This window comes from Podarcis bocagei, assembly GCF_964188305.1.
Source record: "Podarcis bocagei genome assembly, chromosome: 11".
NCBI lineage: Eukaryota > Metazoa > Chordata > Lepidosauria > Squamata > Lacertidae > Podarcis > Podarcis bocagei.
Window position 1 is genome coordinate 64,354,436 of NC_138136.1, and position 20,361 is coordinate 64,374,796.

General features: G+C 47.9%; 1 protein-coding gene and 1 long non-coding RNA gene across 3 annotated transcripts in view; both read left to right on the top strand.

Annotated features, from left to right (window-relative positions):
* Nucleotides 1-20,361, top strand: part of CNTFR (ciliary neurotrophic factor receptor) — a 434,396-nt gene that overhangs the window by 279,028 nt on the left and 135,007 nt on the right. For both annotated transcript variants that reach the window (XM_081213125.1, XM_081213126.1), the window contains one exon: nucleotides 8,433-8,663. In XM_081213125.1, the coding sequence (XP_081069251.1) occupies nucleotides 8,433-8,663 (231 nt within the window). The remainder of the gene's footprint in view (nucleotides 1-8,432; nucleotides 8,664-20,361) is intronic.
* Nucleotides 1-20,361, top strand: part of LOC308597426 — a 396,194-nt gene that overhangs the window by 226,467 nt on the left and 149,366 nt on the right. The window lies entirely within an intron of this gene.

Below are 20,361 nucleotides of genomic sequence, written 5' to 3' on the forward strand. Positions count from 1 at the left end.
GCAGGCGACATCCACCGCCGACAACACCTGCCAGTTAAAAGTCTGCGGTTGTGGAATCTGCAAATTCCACCTGATCAGCCTTTAGAAGCCAGTCGAGTCAAAAGCCTTTCATCTCCTGCAGGAACAGCACAAGGGAAGTGACAAAGGATATCACAGCAGACGGGAGCAGAGGAATGGCTGATCAAAGAAAACCTTGCCTTGGGAGATGTCTGCCACAGTCTCTTGTCATGTTAGGTTGCGTGCGTGTGTGGGTTTTACCCGCCATTATCTCCTTTTAGTTTTTGTTTTGTTTTATCACTGCAAGAAACATGATCAGCTACATACAAAACGGCAAGCCTTTTCCACAATGGGCTCCGGAAGGGATCCGGGCATATTTTCTTTTCTTTTTATTGCAGCTAAGATAAGCAGCAACCCGTAACATGTTTGATCCTGGAGTTTCGAAAAGAAGAGTGCAGCCAGGGAGCACACCCGATTATTTTCTGCATCTGCAGTCTCGACTTGGACCTTCTCAGCTTGCAAGGCCTGCTGAGATATTCGGGGCGATTCTTTGGATCAGCCCCTGCCATCTTTGTTCTTTCCTGGTTATGTCTCCGACATGCCGCTGCCAGCCCTCTCCAGGGCGGGGAGGGCTGCCAAGGGAGGTTCTTGGGGCTTGAAATTTGCAGGTTGCACGTGGTCCCCCTGCTAGCAACGCCCTGGGATGTCGTTGCTAGGAGCGACTGGATCTGCCCCCTGGACACTGGAATCGAAGATGGATAGACTACCACATTCCCCACTCTCCCCATTAGGCAATTGTAGATTTCACAAGAGGGTTGCCTGACTAGGACTTGAACCCCTGCGCCGATTTTTAACTACCTTATAACCCCATGGGAGGAGAGAATGAGGGGCAGGTTGGAAATGGCGAAAGAGCATGGGAAGAGTGTCTTTCAGCACTGCATAACCAGAGCTGGCCTCCACGCATCTGGAAAGAGTGAATCTAAAAATCGTAGAGTTGCTCGGGACCCCAAGGGCCATCTAGTCCAACCCCCTGCAATGCAGGAATCTCAACTAAACATCCATGATGCTTTTCTGTAGGGAAAGATTCCTGCTCCACACAAATCAGACTTGATAGCTGTAAGACACGGCAATGGCTGTTGGCAGCTTGAAGAGAGGACAAGACAGAGGAGGAAAACCATGGTGACTAATGGAGCCTCCATGATGTGAGGCACTCTACCTCTCTGAATACCAGATTCTGGTTTGGGGTGGACACAGCCTTGTTGCCTTTGTTCCCCTCTTGGAGGCTTCCCAGAAGTATCTGGCTCAAGAAGCAGAGCTCTTCTTGAGCTGCCAAGGGATTGGGGGGTTTGGGGAAAGCTGCCTTGAGGAGTGGTTGACGGTTCTTGACACCAGACGCTGCTCTGTCTCATAAAAGGACATGGCCCAGTGGCAGAGCACCGGTAACTGTGCAGCCAGAAGGTCTAGGGGGAAGCATCGCCAGGCAGGGTTGGGTCACATCTCTGCTTGAAATCCTGGAGAACAGCTGTCGGTCAGCATGGGCAATACTGAGCTAGATGGTCTTCCATGGTCTGTCTCAGGAGAAGGTTTTCTTCCTATTCTGCTAGGAAGGGCTGGTGTGAGTCTGAGTCCCTCCCGATTCTTGGCGTCTTGCAAGAGCTAAAATCTAAATCGGCTCCACTTACCTGTGGGCAGGAGTTGCAGTGGACCGCGTGGCCACTACCTTACCTCCGGGGGCGGGGGACAATGTCCCCCGTTGCCCGGGGGATCCCGGCCACATCAACGCCAGCTGGCCAATCCGGTGGTTGGGGGCGTGGCCAGGAACAATTTAAACAGTGGCGCGAACCTAATTTTTAGGTTTTCTTCTTCATTGGCCTTGCTATGGACCTCGGTTGGCCGCCGCTGAGGGGCCTGGTAGGAATTTTTCCACCTGGCAAAATTGGCATGGGGCCATTTGGTTTTCGCCTACCTCGTAGCAAATGTCACAACTTTGTAAGGTTTTGCTGTTAGGCATTGTTTGACCTTATGGGAGTGGCCACCAAGACCATATAACACCGGTCTTGAAAGACCTGCCTTGGCTCCCAGTCGTTTCCGAGCAAAATTCAAAGTGTTGGTGCTGACCTTTAAAGCCCTAAACAGCCTCGGTCCAGTATATCTGAAGGAGTGTCTCCACCCCCATCGTTCTGCCCGGACACTGAGGTCCAGCTCCAAGGGCCTTCTGGCAGTTCCCTCACTGCGAGAGGCCAAGTTACAGGGAACAAGGCAGAGGGCCTTCTCGGTGGTGGCGCCCGCCCTGTGGAACGCCCTCCCATCAGATGTCAAAGGGATAAACAACTACCTGACATTCAGAAGACATCTGAAGGCAGCCCTGTTCAGGGAAGTTTTTAATATGTGACATTTTAGTGTATTTTTCATCTTTGTTGGAAGCCGCCCAGAGTGGCTCGGGAAACCCAGCCAGATGGGAGGGGTACAAATAATAAATTATTATTATTATTATTATTATTATTATTATTATTATTATTATTGGGGAGGGGAGGTGCGGCCATCACCTGCCCCTCCAAGCTTAAGGGTATTCCGTTAAAGGAATCCGGGGGTGTGGATCTTGTCCGAAGCCTGGGGTGGGGCTAGGGCCATGACATGACCCCCACAGGAACACCAGGGGGAGCTTGAGTTGGTCTGCGTCAATGGGGCTTCCCCTTACCAGACTCGCTGTGCAGCGGGCAGGAGTCAGATATAGTTGGGTCCATTCACTGCCTAAGCCAATACTGCTCACAGTCTGTAATCGATAAAGCTGTGGCCAAAATTTGCCCAATAACATTAACCTAATATCTGTGTCCTGGTGTCTTATGAGGGGGTGGTTGTGGGGTCTTGACACGCAACGGAGGATTCCATTTCCAAACTAGTCAGATAAGTTTCTTTGTGACCTTAGCTGGCCACTGAAATGCCCCCATCATCAGCCCCAAAAAGATGAGTCAGGTTGCAAGAGCTTCAGCTAAGAGATGGGACCCTTCAGACTGAATATAACCACATATCCTGAAGACTGTCTTCATTCCAAGGAAACTGAACCCACGCAAGCGCCAGAAGTCCCTGTGGTCTCTCACCACTTGGAGATTAAGGTGACGTGCAACACTCTGTTCCTGTACTTTCCTTGGCCTCCCTAGGGGGGATTTCCACCCCAGGCCCAGAGGGGAGGGGGCTTATTTCCCTTGGCATCCTCACATCTTGTTCGTTTTGTAAGCCGCAGGGTCTGGAGCCTGCGCTTTTCATCTGCCTGTCAATCTCTTTGCACACCTGTGACTCTGTAAATACAGCATCCATTATGCATGCAGCCGCAGCAGAAACATGCCAGCGAGATCTAATTAGGCAGCGTGCAGATTATCTGGTGAGTCTTCGCACTCGTACCTTTAGCACCCTCCTGCTCTTCCACAACGTGGGCACTTAGGAACGGCAGTTTTTGGTCATAAATTAAGGCAAGAATGTAATGAGCTGCATTAAGTGGACAGGGAAATGTTTTTGCTGCCTCTCTCCTAACACTAGAACTGAGAGGCATTCCGTGAAGCTGAATGTTGGAAGATTTGAGATGGATAAGAGAAAGCTCTTCTTAATGCATTGCACAGTTAAACCAGGGAACTCTCTGCCATGGGGATGGCCACCAACCTAGACAGCTTTAAAAGAGGATTATTCCATATTTAAAGGGACGCGGGTGGCGCTGTGGGTTAAACCACAGAGCCTAGGGCTTGCCAATCAGAAGATCGGCGGTTCAAATCCCTGCGACGGGGTGTGCTCCCGTTTCTCGGTCCCTGCTTCTGCCAACCTAGCAGTTCGAAAGCATGTCAAAGTGCAAGTAGATAAATAGGTACCACTCCGGCGGGAAGGTAAACAGCTTTTCCGCGCGCTGCTCTGGTTCGCCAGAAGTGGCTTAGTCATGCTGGCCACATGACCCAGAAGCTGTACGCCTGCTCCCTCGGCCAGTAAAGCGAGATGAGCGCCGCAACCCCAGAGTTGGTCACGACTGGACCTAATGGTCAGGGGTCCCTTTACCTTTATTCCCTATTTAACTGGAAATGCAAGGGATTTGAACTCAGAACCTTCTGCATCAAAATAAGGTCCTTGATCCACAGAGATGTGGTCCCTCCCCTGTTAGTTGCCTAAATTCTAAAAAATGGGTGCAAATCATCGTTTCTCCCTTCTGCAGTCTGGTGATCTGGCGAACTTTCAAAATACGTACTAAATTTGAGTGTTGATGCTGGTGAAATAGGTGGATGCTTTAGTTGAGATTCCTACATTGCAGGGGGTTGGATTGGATGACCCTTAGGTTCCCTCCCAATTCTATGGAGCACATTGCAATAATTGGCAGGTGCGGATCCAGCCCCCCTTTCCTGCATTTCTCTCTGTGAAGGTGTGGTGGAGGCCCTGCAGTTGCCAAGGTCCTCTAGCCGGGAGGGCTGAGTTCAAGTTGAGCTGCTCGTCAAGTCAGAACCCTGTGCCTGTTTGCGCCGGATCTCCCCTTCGGTTGCAGCCCTTTCTTCCCATCTCCTGTCTCTTCAGAGCTCCTCTGGAGTGGAAAGGCATTGAGGTTCCCCAGCTGGAGCAAAGAACCGCAAATTGGCAGCAGCTCCAGCAAAGGATACAGATTTATTAGTTGTGCAGATAAACACGCAGAAATCAGGGCAGAGTCAACACAGCTTTTGTCGAGAGAGAGGTCACGCCTCGCCAGTGTGGAGGAATTTGGTTGCGAGTCCCCAAAAGCACACAGAGAAGGGGTTATTCAGAGGTGATAATCTACATACCCGGACATCTGTGCAGTTTCATAGGACTGGGCGGTTGTTGGGTTGCAAAGGAGAGAAAATAGCTCAACTGGTCTATCCCAAAGCAAACCATCCAGAACCCAAATGACCAGGCTTTAGGTGGGTTTTTTAAATCCAATGATTGCTTTGCTTGCTTATCCAAGCAGCTTTAAAAAAAAAAGGGCTTAAATGTATGTGCTCCCAGGAATCCTGGCTTCGTGAGTGTCACTTTCAGCCACAAAATCAGGAATGTGCAGAGCTGCCCTGGGAGGAAGAATTCGCACCGTGCAGCGCACCGGTGCAACAGTTCCCAGACACAGGTAGGCAGAACATCTCCTTTGCATGCAGGAGGTCCCAGGTGAATAGGGCTGAGGATGCCCCTTACCTGAGAGCCCTAGAGGCCCACGGCCAGGTGGTGCTGAGCATACTGAGTTAACTGGACCAATGGTCAGACTCTGTATGAGGCGTCTTCCCATTTTTCTGTGGCTTAAACGAAAAGCTGTAGATCAGTATTAGAACATCTGCTTTGCATGCAAAAGGTTGCTCTCCCAGTAGGGCTGGGAATGAGACCCCCTGTCTGAAAGCTGGAGGGCTACTTCCAGTCAGCACAGGTGACACTGACCGGTAGTCTGACTTGGTATAAGGCAGCTCATTCCAGTGGTGTCTGCGACTTACTTGGGAATCACGGTTTATTTTTTTTTAAAAAAAGGTAAAGGACCCCTGGACGGTTAAGTCCAGTCAAAGGCGACTATGGAGTTGTGGCGCTCATCTCACTTTCAGGCCGAGGGTGCCAGCGTTTGTCCACAGACAGCTTTCCAGGTCGTGTGGCCAACAAGACTAAACCGCTTCTGGTGCAACGGGACACCGTGACAGAAACCAAAGCACACAAAAACACAGTTTACTTTCCCGCTGGAGTGGTACCTATTTATCTACTTGCACTGGCGTGCATTCGAATTGCTAGGTTGGCAGGAGCTGGGACAGAGCAACGGGAGCTCACCCCGGTGTGCGGATTCGCACTGCTGACCTTCCAATTGGCAAGCCCAAGAGGCTCGGTGGTTTAGACCACAGCGCCACCCATTTATAGTCACGTAGTAGTTTATAGTCAGGTAGTGAATGAGAATGTTTGGCTGCCCCTTCCTCTGGGAGGAAAAACTCAGTTCAGATATGTCATTGTTGTTGTTGTTGTTATTCCACTCTTCATCACAAGATCTTGTGGCAGTTCACATAATAAAATACAGGATAAAAACAAGTAAATAAGTAAAACAAAACAGCAAAATAATAACCCCCCCTTCCTACAGACACATTTAAAAGGCTGTAGAATATTAATCAGCCCAAGGCCTGCTTGAAGAGGAATGTTTTTGCCTGGCACCTAAAATATATATAATGAAGGGGCCAGGCAAGTCTCCTTGGGGAGAACGTTCCAGAAACAGGGAGCCACTACAGAGAAGGACTGTTCTCGTGTTGCTGCCCTCCAGACCTCTCGAGAAGGCCCATGAAGAAGAGTTATGCTCCTGCCTCCACAGCTGGAGGCAGTGGTGCTTCTGAATCCCATTTGCAGGAAACTGCAACGGCGAGGAGAGAGTTTTTCTGCTCAAATCCCTCTTGCAGGTTTCCCTTTTGGGCCACCTGGTTGGCCACTGTGAAGACAGGATGTCAGACTAGACGGGCCATCGGCCTGATCCAGTGGGCTCTGCTTATGTTCTTAAGACACACAAAAATGATCCATTGCATCTTTGAACTTCTCCTGCCCCTCTTGTCAGAGGGGGGAAGTTGATCTTTCCTGGCTGGCCGGCAGCTCGAGCAAAGGAAGCCGCTCAGCTGCCCAGGGTGCTCATTTAGCTAATGTTCTCCATCAGCACCGATGGAGGTTTAATGGGGATTTATTGTCCTTCGGAGTGCATGGTAGTTTGTGCATCTATTCGCCCCGCCGTTCCTGCAGCACCACAGAGGACGTTCCATCATCTCGTACGAAAGAACTCATGACAGCAGAACTAGTATGCGCAGAGTGAGGCGATGGGGTCAGCAGAGTCTCCGCTGGGGCACCCTGGCTTTCAGGCAGGCTCTGGTGTTGTGTTTCCTAGCTGGTAAATATTTCCCCCACTGTTTTTTCAACTCGACTGATGATCCCTCCAAAGGAATGCTTTTCCTCTCTTTCACTGCAAACACAACAGGTCTTGTGGCACCTTCAAGACTTGCACGCTTGTTGTTGACCTGTGCTGCAGTGTGTGGCCTTCTGTACCCAGGAGCGAAAGCTGTCATGTGCTCCTCTGCAGGAGGGGGTCAGCATCGGTCACGAGCAATTTAGCAAGAGCCAGGGCTGTCAGAAAAGGTTTCTCTTAGAGATGCTCACGCAGTCAATCTGGCAGGTCTGATTTCTGATGTGGACGCTGTTGTTCTGCTGGTGACAAAACACACCTTTGGTCCAAGTGTCTTGCTATTTGAGCCACCGTTCCGGGATAATTATCCGTGGCGAGATGTGTAAACTCTTCTGCAGTCCCAACAACAGACCCTCTAAGTGTCCATATTTTCCAGGGACAGACCCAGATTTTCAGAAGCCGTCCCAGTTTCTGATTTGATCCCAGAATATCCCACTTTTCCTTAGGATGTCCCTATTTTCATCGGAGAAATGTTGGAGGGTATGACGTGATGTAACCCCCCAAGCCAAGTAGTTTAGTAACTATATAACCTTTAGAAGACATCTGAAAGCAGACCTTTATAGGGAAGCTTATTAATGTTTAATGTTTTATTATGATTTTATATATGTTGGTAGCTGTCAGGAGTGACTGGGGCAAGCACAGTTAGATGGGCAAGGTATAAATAATAAAATTGTTGTTGTTGAATAGGACACCTTCTTCTTTGGTGATCCCTCATAGCCGAGTAAGACTGTCTTCCATAAACACGGTCTTAACAGTGAGCCCATAAGTGGCTGTGGAGGCCAATTCTGGATCCGCACGTCCTTCCACAGTGGGGACATTGGTTTCCAGGCAGGAGTTGATCATGGTGTGGATTTGCCAAGCGTGCCTTCCTCTTAGCCTGTTTCTCCCTTGCGTCCTGAGTTCAAGCGTCTTCAAAACCCATGACACCTTTGGTTCTCCAATTAGAGCACTGCATTTATACTGCATTTTTTTAAAAAAAAATGCCTTGAGAGAATCTTTAAACCTCCTTTGTTGACCGCTAGCATTATGCTTTCCATTTTTAAGTTCGGAATAGAGTAGTTGCTTTGGAAGACGATTATCGGGCATCCGCACAACATGACCAGTCCAACAAAGTTGATGTTGAAGAATCATTGTTTCAACACTGGTGATCTTTGCTTCTTTCAGTACACTGATATTAGTTTACCTGTCTTCCCAAGTGAGGTGTAAAAATTTTCAGAGACACCATTGATGGAATCTTTTGAGGAGTTGGAGATGGCATTTATAAGTGGTCCATGTTTCACAAGCATATAGTAAGATTGGTAGTACAATAGCTTTGTAAAGAAGCATTTTGGTTTTCCTGAGAATGTCCCAGTCCTCAAACACTCTGATTTCTTACAGATGTGGAGCAGGTATTAGGTGGCACCTGTACTAGTGCCAGTTCTGCCAATGGAAGTGACTGAGTGGGAAAGGCAAAGGGGCAGGTATGAATGAACGTCTCCTCTCCTTTGAATCCCAGAATCCCATATTCACTACGCGCAGTTGGGGACCGACGTGACGCTACAGTGTGGGTCTGTGGACAGGGATGCCGCGGTCACTTGGACGGCCAACAGCACAGACCTGGATGCATCCCATCTCAACGGCTCCCGTCTCGTCCTCCGGAACGTGGACCTCTCCCACAGCGGACAGTACTCCTGCTACGAGGGCTCCTCATGGCATCTGAAGTACAGGGTCAACCTCAAAGTAGGAAGTGAGTACATGGCGCCGGGAAGTTCGTCCTCTTGCTCCTCGCCTTTGCGTCTTGTGCTTATGAAAATGCACCCTTGGGTTTTATTTATCCTTGTTTCATTCTTTTTGGTGTTTCCACCCTCCCTTTCTCTGAAATAATATGCTCAGGGTGGCAAATAAAATGACAGCAGTGTTTTAAAAAAGCAAGTAAGAAACCAATAGCACAATGGACTGGGGAAACCCAGCCAGATGGGTGAGGTATTAGTATTAGTATTAGTATTAGTATTAGTATTAGTATTAGTATTAGTATTAGTATTAGTATTATTGTTGTTGTTGTTGTTGTTGTTGTTGTTACACTGGAACCTCGGCTTACTTGGGTAACGTAAACTTCAGGTTGCGAAAGCGGCAAACCCGTAAGTATTGCTGCTTGTGCATGCACAGAAGCACACTGCGCAGATGCGCAGAAGTGGTGCCTCCGGTTGCGGAAATCTCAGGATCCAGCCGGAGCTCCAGAATCGATCCCATCCGCAACCGGAGTTACTACTGTATTATTATTATTAAATCAACAATCATGGCAAGTGTTCACATAAATGCAGCGGCAGTCAGCATGGCAGAAGCTACTATTTGAAAGTTCACTGGAAGAGGGAATTGCAAATCTGTTGTTGTTGTTGTTGTTGTTTCTCTAGCATATACTGAGTAACATGTACAAACAAAACCAGGTCTGTGCCATGCAATCCAGATTCTAGTTGGGGTGGAGGCAATGAGGGGAAAGAAAGAGCGAGAAGTCTCTCTTGTTTCCTAGACAATTATTATAGTCATACGTTGGGTTACAGACGCTTCAGGTTGCGTGTTTTCGGGTTGTGCACCGCGCCTAACCCGGAAGTACCGGAACAGGTAACTTCCAGGTTTCAGTGCTTGCGCATGTGCAAAAATACTAAATCACGTATGCGCATGCGCAGAAGACCAAATCGTGACCCACACATGCGCAGGCACTGTGGATTGTGAACACTGCAGGTTGCGAACGTGCCTCCCGCACAGATCACATTCGCAACCCGAGCATCCACTGTACTGGGATTTTTTGCAGCAAGGGATGGGCAATGGAGTGTTTGCTTAGGGGTGCAAATCCTGGAGGAAATGAAATCTCCCATGCTACGCTCCTCAGCCTCCTTTTCTACTATGCCCACGAATGAGCTCTTGCACCATTGTGTACTTCGCCAGCTGCAGAATCTGCATAATAATACTTTTGTGTTAGTTGTGATCCTTTAGTTTGACTCTTATTTTCTTACCTTTGCTGGGCAGACTAACCAGTGCTAGGGGGAGATGGCTGGCTAGGTTCCCAAGGACAAGCACAGATACATATCAACAGTAGAAGTTAGCATGGAACTGCCTGACTCTGATCAGATCTGCGTTGCAAACCTGTGTGGATAAGAATTGGAGTGCATGAAAGGAGAGAGCAGAGATTCTGTTCTGCGGTGACAGTGGGGAAGATATGGAAATAGGGAAGGGAAGTGGAGGCGCAACGCAGCAACTTATCCGCTCTGGAATTGGTGCCAGGAGGAGTGATCAAGGTTTAGCCTCAGATAATATTTATCTATTTCAGTATCTGATCTGCATCCTGGACAGTTTCTAGGCAGCAAGTGCATAGAGCAAGGGTCTCCTTCTGCTGCCCCTATCCTACCGGTGCATAGAATCATAGAATTGTAGAGTTGGAAGGGACCCCCAGAGATTCTCTAGTCCAACCCCTCAATGCAGGAATCTCAGCTAAAGCATCCAAGAGAGACGGCCACCCAATTTGTCTTAGAAACCTCCAAGAAAGGGGAGACCACAACCTTCCATAGGAAGTCTGTTTCGCTGTCAAACAGCCGTCAGAACATTGTTTCTGATGTTAAGTCAGAATCTCTTTTCTTGTAACTTGAAGCCATGGGTTCGAGTCCTGCCCTCCGGAGCAGGAGGAGACAAGCTTGTTCCCTCTTCCATGTGGCAGCCCTTGAGATATTTAAAGGTGGCTCTCTTATCTCCGCTCAGTCTCCTCTTTTCCTTTTTTTTTGGGGGGGGGATTATTTTTATTGGTTTTAAAAACGTAAAATTATAACAATCCAAATACATATCCATATATAGCGATTACTCTTGACTCCCCCCCCCAACCCCTCCGGGGTCTTATTATCATCATTGAAAACTGCATATTATTCCATGATCAACATTTTATATCAATCCATATTATCCATGGTATTTGTTACATTACAAGTGGGATTGAAGTCCTGCTAATGTTTCCATCTGCTTGCAGTGGTCTCCTAAATAAATGATAAAATTTTCTCCTTGTTTTTTAAAAGTTTTTGTCCTCTTGATTGCTGAGTTTTCCAGTCAGCTTTGCCATCTCAGCATAGTCCATCAGCTGGTTTTTGTCTTCTTTGGGCTAATACCATCCAAGCAGCTCTTGTCCCGTACATAAGTCTTTTCTGATCTTTTGGGACGTCGGTACCTATAATTCCTAATAAAAATTCTGATTTTTTAACAAAGGTTATTTTAAACATCCCCCCCCATTTCATTATATATCATCTCCCAGAAAGCTTTTATTAGCTTACACGTCCACCACATATGATCAAAGGTACCTTCTTTTTCTTAACATTTCCAGCAGGTGTTTGTACTTGTTCTGTACATTTTTGCTAGCTTGCTAGGAGTCAAATACCACCGGCACATCGATTTTCATATAATTTTCTTTCCGTGTACAACATGCCGTGAGTTTCAGGTCTGTTTCCCATAACCTCTCCCAATCTGCCATCTGAATCTTGTGTCCCAAATCCTTTGCCCAGTGTATCATTACCGATTTGACCTGGCACTCCCCACACTGTGGCTTTTGAGCTGGAGACGGAGGATGGTGAGCGGTGGGTGTGGAGAACGAGGACACGATGCTGTGAGTGCGAATCCTGCTGGTTCCCGTTAGGGTAGGGTTCACCTGCAGCTCTTCCCAAGGTGGACGGGAGACAGGCGAGCTCCATCTGAAGACACTCAGCACCAGCTCACAGAAGGGTCTTCAGAACAGCAGCAGAACTCCTGGCGGTTGCCTTGCAATTAAAGATGCATGGCGCTAATCAGGTGAGGCGCTCTCAGGGCAATTAATTTAATTGGCAGGATTTTAATCTAACACTCTCCCGCCCCCGGCGCATGATTAACGGCACGGCATTGCGATGGTCGCTGCCCCTACGCAAAGTAGCTCCAGCATCTTTTGAGAACAAGTGTCTGGAGGGGGCTAGGAAGACAGGAGGCGCCTGGAAAATGGTGACCTCTGTCCGAGATGCATTTTGGCTGCTTGGTTGTGTCGCACTCTGACACAGTTCTCCGTAAGTTAAATGGGAGTCGGTGTAATCTGATTGGGAGAGCAAAGGCAGCTGGTTGCCAGGACACCTGTTTGGAATGCAGAATGTCCCAGGTCCAGTCCCCACCATAAGAACATAAGATTGTGCTGGATCACCTTGAATAAGATATTGAATAAATATCTGAATAACTTGAATAAAATATTGTGGGGGGGGGACACACACAGGTAAGCACCACCCTCCATTGTCAATCACAAGACCCGGCACATGCACCATTTGAATAGCAACGGCCATCAACTTTTTGCGGGGGCAGCGGCCCCCTCAAACATTTTATGGGGGGGGGGCTGAAGGGACCTCAGCCCCTAGGAGTTGGCTCCTGTGCTTGTTGTTGTTAGTGTTTAGTCATTTAGTTGTTTAGTTGTGTCTGACTCTTCGTGCCCCCTGGACCAGAGCACACCAGGCACTCCTGTCTTCCACTGCCTCCCACAGTTTGGTCAAACTCATGCTGGTCTCTTTGAGAACACTGTCCCACCATCTCATTCTCTGTCGTCCCCTTCTCCTTGTGCCCTCCATCTTTCCCAACATCAGGGTCTTTTCCAGGGAGTCTTCTCTTCTTATGAGGTGGCCAAAGTCTTGGAGCCTCAGCTTCAGGATCTGTCCTTCCAGGGAGCACTCAGGGCTGATTTCCTTCAGAATGGAGAGGTTGGATCTTCTTGCAGTCCATGGGACTCTCAAGAGTCTCCTCCAGCACCAGAATTCAAAAGCATCCATTCTTTGGCGATCAGCCTTCTTGATGGTCCAGCTCTCACTTCCATACATCACTACTGGGAAAACCATAGCTTGAATTATACGGACCTTTGTTGGCAAGGTGATGTCTCTGCTTTTAAAGATGCTGTCTAGGTTTGTCATTGCTTTTCTCCCAAGAAGCAGGCGTCTTTTAATTTCGTGACTGCTGTCACCATCTACAGCGATCATGGAGCCCAAGAAAGTAAAATCTCTCACTGCCTCCATTTCTTCCCCTTCTATTTGCCAGGAGGTGATGGGACCAGTGGCCATGATCTTCGTTTTTTTGATGTTGAGCTTCAAACCATATTTTGCGCTCTCCTCTTTCACCCTCATTAAAAGGTTCTTTAATTCCTCCTCACTTTCTGCCATCAAGGTTGTGTCATCTGCATATCTGAGGTTGTTGATATTTCTTCTGGCAATCTTAATTCTGGCTTGGGATTCATCCAGCCCAGCCTTTTGCATGATGAATTCTGCATATAAGTTAAATAAGCAGGGAGACAATATACAGCCTTGTCGTACGCCTTTCCCAATTTTGAACCAATCAGTTGTTCCATATCCAGTTCTAACTGTAGCTTCTTGTCCCACATAGAGATTTCTCAGGATATAGTTTGCATTAATAAAACCTGTTAAAGACAGGTCGGAGTCCTGCCTGGTTACTCACAAGCAACCACTACCAGCATCTGACAGTTTTAAAAGGGGATGGGACAAATTCATGGAGGAGAGGGCTACCGCCGTTCCTGCGGCACAGAGTTAAGCGGTGGAACTCGCTGCTACAAGAGGCAGTAACAGCCACCAACTGGGATGAGTTTAAAAGAGATTCAGACAAATTTGTGGAGGAAGAGAGGGCTCTCGAAGGCTCCTGGCCACAGTGGCTGTGCTCTGCCTCCACGGTCGAAGGCAGCGATGCTTCTGAGTCCCAGTTGTTGGAAACTGCAGGAAAGGAGAGAGGGAAACAAGCAACTGTTTGGCCACTTATGAACTCCCTGGCGCTCCCTCTTCAGAGCCAGTCGCTGCTGGAGGCCGCGGTCGTGCTGTTCCCACTTAGGCACCACTCTCAGAAGAAACACTGCAATTTGAAATGCTGGTTTCAGGGGAAGGAAACACAGCTTTCCTCTCGATCCTGCCTTGCCACTGCCACCACCGCCCCAGGTTGAAGCCCTGCCGCGAGCTCTTTGGTGGGGAGGTGGGGGCCGGATTTAGGCATCCTGGGCCATGTGTGCGTAATTGCCTGCAGAGCAGGTGGAAGCCAGGATCCATTCCAGAGCTGGGGAAGCTGGCGTGGAGCCACACGCTGCAGCCGTGGAGGGGGGGGGCGGTCCTCTCTATGGGCTCCCCTCTCCACTTCCAGCCTTGCAGGCCCCCCTCCACTTCAATCTGTCACTAAAAAGCTGGCAATGGGAAGGGAAAATGTGTGCGGTTTGACAGAAAATGACATGGAAAAAGCCAAGCGAATCAACAGCAAAACAAACAGACACAGCAGAGCCAGGAAGGGATTTGGGGGGGGGGGTGTTGAACGTCAAGGGAGGAGGGGTGGAAAGACAGATCTATTGCTTGCCTGCGGTTTGGGCCGGGCTGTGAGCAATCCTGAGGCCTCCAGCCTCTGATTATCAGGTGATCAGCCCTTAGTTGCTAATAAATATGGATTTCTCCCCATGCCGTTGGAGCTGGTCCTATCCCTCAGCTGGGCACCAGATGCAGCAGGGAATAGGGAGGTTGCTTTCTTCTTCTCCCCTGAGCCAGAAGACTGTATTCCACTTGCATTTCTTTTAAGCAATGATAAGTTGCTGGAAGAGAAGGCTGTTGATGCCCACTTGTTGTTGCTTTGTTGTTTAGTTGTGTCCGCCTCTTCGTGACCCCCTGGACCAGAGCACGCCAGGCCCTCCTGTCTTCCACTGCCTCCCACAGTTTGGTCAAACTCATGTTCGTACCTTCGAGAACACTGTCCCGCCATCTCGTCCTCTGTTGTCCCCTTCTCCTTGTGCCCTCCATCTTTCCCAACATCAGGGTCTTTTCCAGGGAGTCTTCTCTTCTCCTGAGGTGGCCAAAGTATTGGAGCCTCAGCTTCAGGATCTGTCCTTCCAGTGAGCACTCAGGGCTGATTTCCTTCAGAATGGAGAGGTCTGATCTTCTTGCAGTCCATGGGACTCTCAAGAGTCTCCTCCAGCACCAGAATTCAAAAGCATCAGTCTTCTTTATGCTCCAGCTCTCATTTCCATACATCACTACTGGGAAAACCAGAGCTTTAACTATACGGACCTTTGTTGGCAAGGTGATGTCTCTGCTTTTTAAGATGCTGTCTAGGTTTGCCATTGCCTTTCTCGCAAGGAGCAGGCGTCTTTTAATTTTGTGACTGCTGTCACCATCTGCAGCGATCATGGAGCCCAAGAAAGTGAAATCTCTCACTGCCTCCATTTCTTCCCCTTCTATTTGCCAGGAGGTGATGGGCCCAGTGGCCATGATCTTCCTTTTTTTGATGTTGAGCTTCAGACCATATTTTGCGCTCTCCTCTTTCACCCTCATTAAAAGGTTCTTTAATTCCTCCTCACCTTCTGCCATCAAGGTTGTTGATGCCCACTAGACATGGCTATCCTGCGTTCTGCTCCTTCAATAAGGGCAGCCGTGCTTCTGAATGCTGGTTCCTGGAAACCCCAGGAAGGGAGAGTTGCTCTCAGGCTCAGATTCTTCTCGCAGGTTTCTCAAAAAAAAGAGGGGTATTTGGTTGGCCGCAGTGAGTGCAGGATGCTGAACTCAATGGGCCACTGGCCTGATGGTCTTCTCACATTCTGATGGAAACCACAGGAGAGGGTGAGGCCCTTGCTCTTGAACCCCTCTTGCAGGTTTCTCATTGGGACATCTGGTTTCTGCTATGAGAGCAAGATTCTGGACTACATGGGCCCCCTTTGGCCTGATCCTGCAGGCTCTTTTGGTGCTGGTGCTGAGCCTCTTGTGCTATTATCAGGGGGTGCTGTGTTGCAAGGGGCGCTGGGCTCAGGAGATGGTGGTCTCTTCCTGACCAGCAACGATGCAATGCCGTTGGCTACCACAAAATGATGGCCTCTTGCAAGCCCAGAGACCAACGTTCTTCTGTATCTCAGTGGATGATGCAGCAAGAGAGAGAGGGAGAGAGAGAGAGAGAGAGAGAGAGAGAGAGAGAGAGAGAGAGAGAGAGAGAATGGATTCGCATGCAGCCGCCAGCAGGCACATTGCAAGGCTGCTCCCACAGCTGATGTCCAAATTGTCTCATAGCAAAATGCAGTGCCAAGAGAGAATTGTGCAGCCCTTGTGCAAGAAGGAGGCCTCGCTCCATCCATCCATCAGCCATAAACGAATTAATGCTGAGGATGTTCCAAGCCAGGGAGATGATTGCATTTATTGGAAAGTTCCTTGATCAGCATTTTGGAGAAGCCTGACTTCCACCCAGGCGGCTTCTCTTACATGGAGAAGTTTGTGGCCTCGGCAGTGGGCTTCTTGCTCAACCTCCCTCTGGGCATTTCGCCTCCTCTGTACCTTCTCAAGTCATCAGCCAGGGCTGGCCAGGAGAGAGAAATCTGGTCCTCAGCCTGGACCCCCTTGAGGTTCTGCCTGTTAGGTGGCCCCGGGACAATTGCTGACTTTCCGCTTCTATCTGTAAAATGGGAGTGAGTGGTCTACCCTGCAGGGCCGTTGTCAGGACAAAATTAAGATTAGATTTGCAGATTTGATGTGCCACAGACGGGGACACATAAAAAGTTGAATTTGTGCACCTGAACTGCAAGGATTGGTGGCAGGAAGGGGAAATGAAAGCTCCACCAAGAGCCAGGAGTGGACTTTCCCAGACCCTGAATTTCCTATGTGGAAAAGTTGCAGTGTTTGGGACTTTTTAGTTTAGAGAAAAAAGGGGAGGGGGCACGATAGATGGTTGTAAGATCATGCCTTGGATAGAGAAAGCCTTTTCTTCCTCTCTCATAACAATGGAGGAAGCTGATTGTTGGAAGATTCAGGACAGATTAATGAAAGCCCTTCTTTGCACTTTTAATCTGTGGAACTCACTCCTGCAGGAGGCAGTGAGGGCTGCCAACCTAGGTGGCTTTAGAAGATTAGGCAAATCCATAGAGGAGAGCAGGGCTGGATTAACCATTCAGCAAAATAAGCACAAGCTGGGGGCATCCAGGGAAGGGGGTACTGCAGAAATTTCCCATTGCTAGATATTTAACATGAATGTTCACAAATTGCTCAGCTGAGCATTCATTTCTCAGTTGAGGTATATTAAAAAATCCCAACAGAACAACTGTGCAGCAAGGCAGGCTAGATAGATGCCTCTCATATCTACTTAGCATAGAAGCAGGTGTGTGATTGTAATAATTAGCTTTGAGGTTCTGATCAAAGGACTTTGCAATTAGAAAAAAGTAGGAGAGAAAAAATTCAAATATTAAGTGGAAGTACAGTATACCAAAATCAACATTGTTTTCCATCTTACTGTGGTTTTGTTTCATTTTTATGGTTTATTGATTTTTCCCCATTTTGAATTAGATATATTGGGGGGCACCAAAATCTTTTAAGTGCTTAGTGCCTCTAAAGGTCTTAATTTGGCCCTGGAAGAGACTGCTGTTGATTGTTACCAGCCCGGTTGGTAGCAATGCTTCTGAATCTCAGTAGCTGGAAATTGCAGGAGGGGAGAGTTACTCTTGTTGTGAGTCGAGGAGCCGCCACCCTCATAGGAATATAATAAGACACAAAGACACATTATTTTAGGTTAATGGGCAAAATTAGGCCACAACTTCTATTGGTTACAGCATGTGAGTAGTATTGGCTAAGGCATTGGATGAAACAGCAATACCAGACTCCACAGGAGTCATATCTGGGTTAACAACCAATGGGAGGAGCTTGTTGATGCAAATACAACTGGGAGCTCCCCCATGACGTCACCGGGGGTCGTGCCATGGCCCTGGCCACCAGCAAGGGCGTTGGACAGGATCCACGACTGCAGGATTCCTTTAACAGAATACCCAAAAGAAGAGTGGTACATGATAGCCCATACCCAATAACCCAACACAGCACACATATTCCAATTTCTAACCGCCGATACCAGAAAGTTGTGACGAGTTGCTACGAGGTAGGCGGAAAAACCAAGAGGCTGGTGCCAATTTGCCAAATGGATAAAAAAGTCCTACCAGGCCCCTTGGGCAACCAAGGCAACCAACCGAAGTCCATAGCAAGGTCAATACACAAAAAGAAGCTGACCTAAGAGGGAGGGAGGGAGGGAGATCCGAAGAAAGCAGGAACAGACTGGGAGCTAAGCGCTGCTGCGGCTATTTAAATGTGGCTAGCCCTGCCCACCAGCCGGCCCTATTGGCCGCCTGGAAGACTTGGCTGCGGCAGCTGAAGCAATCAGGAGCAGGGAGCCATACACGCCCCCCTGCCCCTGCGGGAAATGGCTCCTGCTCACAACTCCTCACCTCTGCAAGCAGGAGAGGCTTTCACAAACCCGGCTTGCTGGTTTCCCCTGACGCATCTGGTGGACCACACTGCAAACAGGATGCCGGATTAGGCGAGTCACCAGCCTGATCCAGCAGTCTCTTCTGATGTTCTTACGACATGCTCTGGAGCAGGTCTCAATTTCTCCTTCCTCCTCTGTTCCTTCTGGGGCTTCCCAAGAGTCCGCCCGCAGCATCGCCCGAAGAGGCTTTCTCGGCTCGCTCAGCAAAACATGATAATCCGGGGCAGCCGGTGTCACAAACAATCAAAATATCCTTCCCTCCTCCTTTGTAAACAATTTTCCAGGCCGCTGCTGTTGGGGCTGAGAGATGGGGCTTGGGGTGGGAGGGAGCCGTGGGGCTACCAGAGGGCATATAAGCACCTGCGAGGAGGAAGGATGGTTCCCCCCAACTCCCCTCCGATCTCCGACGGATTTAGAAAGCAGAAAACATTACGGGAAAGTCACAAGGCCAGGCCATCTCTCAGAAAATGAAGATGGAGAGAGGACGGGGTAATGGTTTGCAAATACACCGTGGGCTGCAATGAAGACCGCCCCCTTTGCCCGTACGCTTGAAATATGAAGACCCTGCTTTGCTGAGGTTAGCTTTAGGTTAAGTAAGAGAATAGGTTTTTCTGGCAGAGAGATTGGAAGGAGGAAATGGGAAATGTTATCCGGCGAGGGAGAATGGTCTTGCGAGACAGGAAGTTCGGAAAGATGGCCGGCGAGTTCAGAGCCCTGAACCATCCTTCATAGGCAGGGCAGAGGAAGGATGCTGCCTTATCCTGGGGGTTATCCATACTCACCTTTCCTCCATGCTTCCCAGGCATGGTCCAACTCTGTCTAAGTGCCATTTCAATTTGATTCCCTCCTCCTCTTTCTTTTTCTTTTCTCCTCCTGTGATGAGGCTGCATTTTAATTGTTTTAATGTTGTATTTTAATCTTGTTTTTAAGTTGTATTCATTCAACTCATTTTTATTATTGGTTGTTAGCCGCCCTGAGCCCGGCTGGGGAGGGTGGGGTATAAATAAAATGTATTTATTATTATTATTATTATTATTATTATTATTATTATTATTATTATTAATCTCCCTCCCTCTTTCCTTGCAAAAACTGCAGTCCACAGGAAACACAAATAGCCATTTGCTCCAATTCCGCTTTAAAGAGTGGATTTTTTGCAAGGAATTCTCTGGAGAAAAATAGAAGGTGCTCAGACATGGCGTTTTAAAGCACAGAGGTTTTTGAGCAGAGTTTGGATGGCCATCTGTCCTGGATGCTTTAGCTGAGATTCCTGTGTTGCAGGGGGTTGGACTAGATGACCCTGGGGTCCCTTCCAACTCGTAAGATTCTGTGAGTCTATGATTCTGTGACCTGGACCAGGATCAGTGTGGATAAGCCCCACATCAGGCAACACTGGTTCATCATGGGTAGGCAAACTAAGGCGCAGGGGCCAGATCCAGCCCAATCGCCTTCTCTTTTTTAAAAAAAATATATATTTATTAACATTTTCTATAATGAAACAAAAACAAAAATAAACAACCACAACAAAAAAGAAGAGAGGAAAAAATATATATATAACAAACATACAAAAATATAAAACTTAAAAACAATTAAAAACACATAAAGTTTCAATTGCTTATTTCTTTTAACTTATTTCTCAGACCTCCTCACACCTTCCCTTCTTGTATTCCAATTCAAATTATTAGCACAGCAAATCCTTATTACATATTTCTCAACTTTAACTTAATAATTTAATTTAACATATTATTATTTTACTTTTTCTCTTTCATCCATTTCCTCAATTTATTTTTGCTAACCTTATTTTCATTTAATTTAGTTCATTTTAAAAAACCAATTTTACCTTATCCAAACTTAAACATCAATACTTATACATCAATACTCATTCTTAAAACATTTTTTCTAAAGTCGATCCAAATTCCCTTCCACGAATTTCCCAATTTTCATACAAATAACAAAACAAAATAAAAACCAAACAAGTTATAATTATGTACCCTTTGGATTCCCAAACTCCACCCCAGCCCAATCGCCTTCTCAATCCGGCCTACGGACGGTCCGGGAATCAGCGTGTTTTTACATGAGTAGAATGTGCCCTTCTATTTAAAATGCATCTCTGGGTTATTTGTGGAGCATAGGAATTTGTTCATATATAT